Source organism: Elephantulus edwardii, unplaced genomic scaffold, assembly GCF_000299155.1.
Source record: "Elephantulus edwardii isolate Elephantulus edwardi_28Jun2011 unplaced genomic scaffold, EleEdw1.0 scaffold00234, whole genome shotgun sequence".
Taxonomy (NCBI): Eukaryota; Metazoa; Chordata; class Mammalia; order Macroscelidea; family Macroscelididae; genus Elephantulus; species Elephantulus edwardii.
The window spans coordinates 1,767,680-1,775,969 of NW_006399984.1; the positions used below are offsets into that span (position 1 = coordinate 1,767,680).

At 36.6% G+C, this 8,290-nt stretch overlaps 1 protein-coding gene across 1 annotated transcript in view; it reads right to left on the reverse strand.

Annotated features, from left to right (window-relative positions):
- Positions 1-8,290, reverse strand: part of OCA2 (oculocutaneous albinism II) — a 569,803-nt gene that overhangs the window by 371,712 nt on the left and 189,801 nt on the right. Inside the window, exon 11 of the mRNA XM_006898594.1 lies at positions 3,570-3,708. Coding sequence (XP_006898656.1) covers positions 3,570-3,708 — 139 coding nt within the window. The remainder of the gene's footprint in view (positions 1-3,569; positions 3,709-8,290) is intronic.

Here is an 8,290-nt window from a genome sequence, read left to right on the forward strand (position 1 = left end):
TAAATATTTTTAAAAAATAAAAAAAAGTACTTGTAGATTTGGTCTGTTTTCACAAACTCCTTAAGTTCCTTCTTTTCTGCAAAGGATGTCATTTCTCCTTACTATTTTATGGAGAGCTTTCCTGGATCCTCTGTTGGCAACTGTTTTCCTTTAAATTTTTGTATCTGCTATTCCATTGTCTTCTTGCTTGCATGGTTTTTGCTGAGAAATCAGAACTTAGTCAAATTGGTTTTTTCTTTGTAGGTGACTCTTTGTTTTCCCATACTGCTTTTTGTATTCAATCCTTTCTTTTATTTTGGTTAACTTTACTATGATATGTCTTGGTATTTTTTTTGAGGGGTGGGCTGATCTATTTGCTGTTCTTGGAGCTTACTGAATGTGTATTTCCTCATTCTTCATAATACATACGAAATTTTTTTCAAGTACCTCCTCCACAATTTTTCAGTTATTTCCCTGTCCCTCTCATATTCTGGAATTCCAATCAAACTTACATTGTTCATTTTTAAGTCATCCCACATAATTCTAATGTTTTCTTCATGTCTCATCTCTGATTTTTCTTCTAGTATGTTTTCATTGAGGTTCTTATCTTCCAGTTGACTGACTCTGCTCCATCTCTTCTGTTCTATTTTTTTATCTTTCCAGCATGTTGACACTTCTGCCATTATAGTCTTAATATTCCAGATTGCATTTTCATGCATTTCTGTTATTTCCAGTACTATGCTGGTTGTACCTTCTCTATCTTGTGATGATTTTTTTTAGTTCTTGTACCTCTACCTATACTTTCAATTCTTTCTTCCATCTTTTGCATTTTCTTCTGTAGTTGTGCAAGTTCCACTTCATCATTGTATTTCTTCTTGATCCATTGTCTCTGGAGTGTTTGCTTTCTGAATGACTTCCATTGTTTCTTTCATCATTTGCACCATCTTCTGTAGCTGTTCAAATAACTCCTCATCAATATACTTCTTCTTGTTCTCTACCTCTAGGGTATTTCCTTTATTTGTAGCTTCCATTGTTTCTTTGATCATTTGTACTTTTTTCATAGCTGTTTGATTGTCTCCATATCAACCTATATCATCTGCCTTCTTCACTCGAGTATTCATTGGGTCTGAATTATTCTCCGTGGGTTTTTTTGTGGTTTTCTCTTGAGAAGGCTTACTTTGTTTTTTCACAATGTTTGAAGCTGCCTTTCTTAGCATTATTTGACATTTTTCTTGATAAATATTAGTCTGTTTCTATTGTGTCTTGATAAGCTATTTGTAGTTCTTATCTTTATGATGTTATTGATTAGTTGCTGCTTAAAATGTTTAAACTATGGGGTGAGTCACTCACTCTAGTGAAAGTCCTTTCTGGGAAAATTTGCCTTTCCTAAAGTCCTGCAGGTTCTTTCGGTTCTGCCATACAGCCCAGCAGGAATCTGGCATTAATGTAGTCCCCTGTCTTTAAAACTCTATTGTCCTCCTTTTTCTATAGAGTGGCTAAATGATGTGAAACCTGGTGCTCCACTCAAGCTGGTTTTGTCCAGGGGGTTTCAAGTCAGCTCTTTCTCACAGTTCAAGTTGCTGGTTAAGAAAGTTGAGGAAGTCTTTTTCCTACTTGTAGCTCTCTGCTTCAAACTTTCTCATCCTCTTTGATACCTGAGATGTCCCTGCAGCTGGAGGAGGTAAGTGTCTTGAAATGGGGAGGAGAGTCTCAAGTGATCAAGCCTTCTCTCTTGAAGCTTAATGTCTTCCTTTGTCTCTGGAGTGGTGTGAGATCAGGGCACTAACTTACGCAGTTTAAGTGCAGTGGGTTTCATGTATGCCTCCCCTCTCACAGATAGTTGAGAAAGTCCTTCCCCTGCTTGTAGCTCTCTGTCCCAAACTCTTTTGTTCTGTTTGGCTCCTGGGATGATCCTGCAGCTATGGAGGCAAGGATCCCCAAATGGACCCTGACCAAGGAAAATTTCAGTTCCTTCTCCTCACAAGCACCAGAAAGTCGTAGTCTTAGAAATATTCATCAGATTAGTAATGGTGTGCAGTTAGAAACTAGTTGGGTGAGTCTTTTAATCTGTATTTTAAGATCTGTTAAGTGGAACCAGAATAATGCTTGTTGTTGTTGTTGTTGTTGTTAAGTGCAGTCAAGTCATAAACAACTCATGGAGACCCTACGAACAAAAAGCCTTGAAAACTAATAACTTTCATCTTTTCTCTAAGTTCACAGAGTTTCTGAAAGCAAGCTATCAAGAAACTTTGGAGTACTCCATTAAAGTACCTAATGGATTAAGTGTTTTTCCAGTCTGTCAAGAGCTAGCATTATCCCAAGGCCTATGTTAACAGCAAGCACTCTTCATTCTAGTCTTTTGAAATTGTTCTTCTCCTGGCCTTGATTATGTTCCTCAATTGAATACTTATCTGAATAAATGGAAACTATATTATATATATTAAAAAGTTAAAATAAGAACTATATTGTTTGCATTTATAATTCTTCATCATTCAAAGTTTATTAATTTCTCTTCTTTGAAAAATAAATTAAAACACTTCCAAATGGTTTTATTTATTAAAGATGATATGTTTTTGTATATATATGTGAAGGACATGGATTTCTAAATTGTTATGTGACACACTTTGTTCTAATGATGAAGGTATAACTTTGCTAATTTGACTAAAATTTACACTTCCTAACTCCTTTAGCAAGTTACTGGCAAAATTCCCTAAGCTTGCTGGTGAAGTTTTGAAGTTACCATGAACTGCTAGGAGAACAAATAAGTTCATGCTGGAGAGGGTTAAACCAGGCTGTTCCTTGGAGACAAGGATTCTGAAGCTTTGTCTGACATACTTTGGACCTGTTACAAGGCGGGATCAGTCCTTGGAGAGAGGAATCATGCTTGGGAGGGTGGAAAGACAGCACAGGAGAGGAAGACCCTTGATGGGGTGGATTGATTCAGTGACTGAAGTAAAGGGGGTAGGGGTGTCAGAGACAATAAGATGGGCACAGGATTGAACAGGGTTTAGAGCTGTTGAGTTGCTATGAGTCGCAGGCAATTTGGTGGCATAAAACAACAACAATATATGTAAACTCTATTTTCATTCTTTAACACTTAGTATTTATTTAAACATATAAATAAGTTATATATTAATCTTTATAAGAGCTTTTAAATATTAAATATTATGTAAGGCCTTTCATTACCTGACTCTTTTAAAAACATTTTAAGTTCTCCATCAGTGAAGGACCACCATCATATCTTCAGTGAAAGGGAACAAATCACTTCGTTTTTAATATTAGTTGGAAAAAACTTTTATTTTACTAGCATAATTAGCATAAAAATACACTGTTACCAAATGGAGTATATTATTCAGTAATTTCTTTTAAAAGTTAACTTAATGAAAGAGCAATCAATTCAGACCACTTAAGTCTCCATTGGAGAGTCAATCAATTAGTATCCCACTCCTGATATGGCCAATAGCACTTACTGAGAATAGATGACATAAACTAGTTTTCTTTCCAAGAATGTAACTATTTTTTGATAGAATGCTAAGTGTTAAAGATAAAGCTTACAATTAATGGAAGAAACCCTGAATACTGATACATACCATCTTCCTCAAGTCCTGGTTGGAAACAATAATGACATTTGGTGGATCTCCAATGGCTGTTGCAGCTCCTCCAATGTTTGTGAAGATAACTTCTGCAATCAGGACTTGCCTTGGATCAAGGTTGAGCACCTCACATAATCTGTCACAAATAGAGGAACATTAAAATAGTACCTCATAATGATATCTTAAAGATCTGACAACACTATACAAATTTTTTTAAAATGCTTGGCTGTACAACAAGAAAGAAGAAATTACAACAAAGCATAAGAAATTAAATTAAGAAAAAAAATTTTTAAACCCTATGAGAGCAACAAAAGCGAGAGATTAGAACTCTGGTTAGTACTGACTCTGAGAGTATTTCTTAACAAAGTTAACCTAACACATTACCCATTAGTTTGATGTCTCTGACTCACAGATCTGGAAATGATTCCCTGTGGGCAGGTCACCAAAGTTGGATAGGCTCTTGCCCATATGCATACAAACTGATTCCAGATTTTCTAAATCTCAGGGAATGATAGCATAGAATCACCCAGCACAAAGGTATATAACAAGAAGGTATACAAAGTGTATGCCTTCTTTTCCTTCTTTCTACTTTTCTCCTATAATGCTGACTTCTTTTCATTCAGTCTATAACTCTTCAGTTCTTCCCTTTAAATCCAATTTTATGTCATCAAGTTGCAACGGACCCATGGCTGACCTTCCAGCTTGTTTTCAGAGGCAGTAAATGGCAGGGTACAGCACCAAGTGGATTGAAATAGTGTTCATTTGGCATTGTAGTACAGCTTCTTACTATTAGGCCATCAAATGTGACTTTTTCTTATAAAAGAAACAAAAAGACTAAGACATTAGTTCTCACAAGAAGTTTATCTCATTAAAGTTATTTGGGAGCTAGTGGCAATGCTTAAGCATGCTATGGGTAAAATATTTAATGATCCAAGAAGCATTAAAAGAAAATGCAAAAAGTGAACAGAGTCATCATATCTAAAAGAATTGGCTGACACAGAAGAATTTCAAAAGACAACATATGATCAAGAGGCAATGGTGATGAAGAAAAACTTCAGGTTGCTCTGGAATACTTGGCAAAAAATAAAGTCCCAGGAATTGATGGAATACCAATTGACATATTTAAAAAAAAAAAGGTGCTGCCCTGGATGTGCTCACCAAGTAGTGCCAAGAAATCTGGAGGACAACTACTTGGCCAAGTAACTGGAAGAGAACCATATTTATTCTCATTCTGAAAAAGGTGACCCAACAGAGTGTGGAAATTATTGAATAATATCACTAATATCACACATGAGCAAAAATCCTCCTGAAAATTATCCAGAAACTACTGGAACAGTACATTGACAAAGAACTACTAGAAATACAAGCTGGGTTTGGAAGAGGTCATGGCACTAGAGATATTATTTCCAGTGTCAGATGGATCTTGGCAGAAAAGAAAGAATACCAGAGGGATATCTATGTGTGTTTCCTTGACTATTCAAAGGTATTTGACTGTGTGGATCACAATTGTGGGTAACCTTGAGGAGAACGAGAATCCCAGAACACTTAATTGTGCTTATATGAAACCTACACTTAGACCAGGAAGCAGTCTTCAGAACAGAGCAGGGAAATACTGCATGGTTCAAAATCAGGAAGGGAGTGAAGAGGAATGTGGCATCAAAATTGAAGGAAGACTTATAAGCAACCTGCATTATGCAGATGACACAACTTTGCTTGCTGGAATTGAAGAAGACCTGAAACACTTGTTGCAGAAGGTTAAGGACTGTAGTCTTCAATATGGATTTAAGCTCAACATCAAGAAGACAAAGATTCTCACCTCTTGGTCAGTTGGTAGCATCATGATAGATGGAGAAGAGATTGAGGATGTTAACAATTACAGCTTGCTTGGCGCCACAATCAACACTCTTAATACGAAAAGTCAGGAAATCAAAAGACAAACTGCAATGGAAAAATCTGCTGTCAGGGACCTCTCCAGAGTACTGAAAAGCACTGATGTCAGCCTAGAGTTAAGGCATACCTAATAAAGGCCATAGTCTTGGCAATTACTTTCTGTGCATCAGAGATCTGGACAATAACTAAGGATGACAGAAAAAGAATCAATGCCTTTGAATTGTGGTGCTGGAGAAGAATCTTGAACATATCATGGACTGCCAAGAAAATAAATAGGTCTGTCTCAGAGAGGGTGAAACCAAGTTTCTCCTTGAAGGCTAGGATTTTTAAACTCTTTCTTACTGGGCTTTAAACATTGAAAATGAGGAGGTTTTTCCATTGTTCCACATTTTACCCGTCCTTGGCTCCTCCCTTACCCCTCCTGCAATGAACTCATTGTTACAGATTGTTGTCATACATAAAATGCCTAATCATATATTCCTTTCAGACAGTTCTTTCCTTCATACAATCTCATGCAGTGTTCATTATCTAGCTACTCTTTTCTCATTTTTCCTTCAATATCCCCACCATTTCTGTCTTTTTTTTAACAGTGTTGTTATGCAATATTTGTCCTCATGTGACTAGGATATTTGACCTCCAGGCTCCCATATGTTGTTTAATGTTTTACGAGTTCATTGTTTTTCAATGCTGCACAATTTTCCATTCTACAAATGTAACACAGTTTTTCTAACCATTTATTTGTTATTCTTTGGCTTTGGTTTTTATTTTTTTAATTTTATTTTCCTTTGCTTACGAAGTTCACATATATAGTGTTTCACACTATTCTTCATTCATAGTGTTTTATACAATCATTTCCATGTATTATGTTTTTCTTTGGTTTTTTTCATTTTGTTTTGTTTGTTTGTTCTGGGTTTTTTTTTTTAAGGCAAAGGGCTAAGAGCTTTACTAGGCAAATCGGCAAATGGCCTCCATGCATTATGTTTTATAAAATTAATATTTTATTAATATAAAATTTATAAAATTAATCTTCATTACCCTGTCTTTTTGGGTACACATAATCCCATTTCCTTCACCCTCTCCCTCCACCCACAAAATTGTGCAACATTGTGGCTTCACCCCTACCCTTCCTCACTCCTATACTCTCACCCTTTCCTACTTGGGTCCCCATACATGTTTAACTAGTTACTCTTCTATTTTTAAAATAATGGTCTTATGCAGTGCTTGGCCTTATGAAACTGAGTTAATTCACTCAGCATAATGCTCTCTAGTCTCTCCCAAGTTATGTAGTATTTTTTAAAATCATTGCTCCTAAGTGTTGCATAATATTTCACTGTGTAAATATACCACATTTTCTCAATCCATTCAGTTCTTGTTGGACATTTGGGTTGTGTCCACACTCTTGCAACAATGAATACCATGGCTATGAACATCTGTGTACAAATCTCTACTTGTGTTTCAGTTCTAATTTCCTTGGGAATATTCATAGTAGTGGAATGTTGTTTCTTGTTGTTGTTGTTGTTGTTATGTATAATCGAGTCACCTGTGACCTCATAGAAACCCTACGTACAAAAGCCCTAACCACTCCTCTGCCCTGTACCAATCTTATTGTCTCTGGTACACCTACCCACCTTAACTCCAGTCACTAAATCAGTCCAACTCATCGAGGGTCTTCCTCTCCTGTGCTGTCCTCCACCCTCCCAAGCATGACGTCCCTCTCCAAGGACTGGTCCCTCCTTGCCATATGTCCAAAGTATGTCAGATGAAGCTTCAGAATCCTTGCCTCCAAGTAGTGGAACAGCTGGGTCAAATAGAGGTTCAATTTTCAACTTTTTGAGGTGACACAAAACTGTCTTCCAGAGTGATTGTACCATTTTACAATTCTACCAACAGTGTATGAAAAGTCAAATCTCTCTGGATCCTCTCTAACATTTATTGTTTGCTGTCCCACTGAACTTTGCTACTGTTACTGGGGTGAGATAGTATCCCATTGTGCTTTTGATTTGCATTTCTTCAACTGCCAGTAATTTTGATCATCTTCATATGTCATTTGGCCCCCTTAATGTCTTCCACTGTGATAAGTCTTTCCATGTCTGTTGCCCATTTTGTAACTGGGTTATCAGTCTTTGTCTTCTTGAGGTCAAGCAGTATTCTGTAAACTTTTATTATGAGAAACTTGTCTGAGATGGTATTACAATTTTTTCCCCAGTCAACAGGTTTTCTTTTCACCCTGCTGCAAAAAAGTTTTGATAAGCCTGGAGAATTTAATCTTTAGAAAATCCCATTCATCAATTTTACCCTCTTCAGTTTCTGTATCTCTGGCTGTATTTTTCAGTATCTTTATACCATAGATTAGGCCTTTAAAGCTTGGTCCCAATTTATTTCTTATGAACTTTATAATTTTGGTCTCTACTCCCAGATATCTGATTCCTCATTAGTTGATTTTAGCATATGGTATAAGATGTGGATCCTGTTTCAGCTCTCTCCAGGTAGCAGTGCAGTTTTGCCAGCATCATTTGTCATTTCCCTATTTGATAGGTTTTATTTCCTAGTCAAATATCAGTTTACCAAAGATAGATAGGTCGATAGTGTTCTCAATTCTGTTCCATTGATCTATGAGCCTGTCACTGTACCAGTACCATGCTGTTTTGGTTATTACAACTGTGTGACAAATTTGTCCTACAGAGGATGAAAGCAGGCTAAGAAAACAAACAGGTTTATCCTGCTGTTGTTGTTGTTATGTGCCGTCATAGCGACCCTATGTACAACAGCCCTAAACCCTGCTCTATACTGTGCCAATCACATTGCCTCTGTCACACCCATCCCGATTA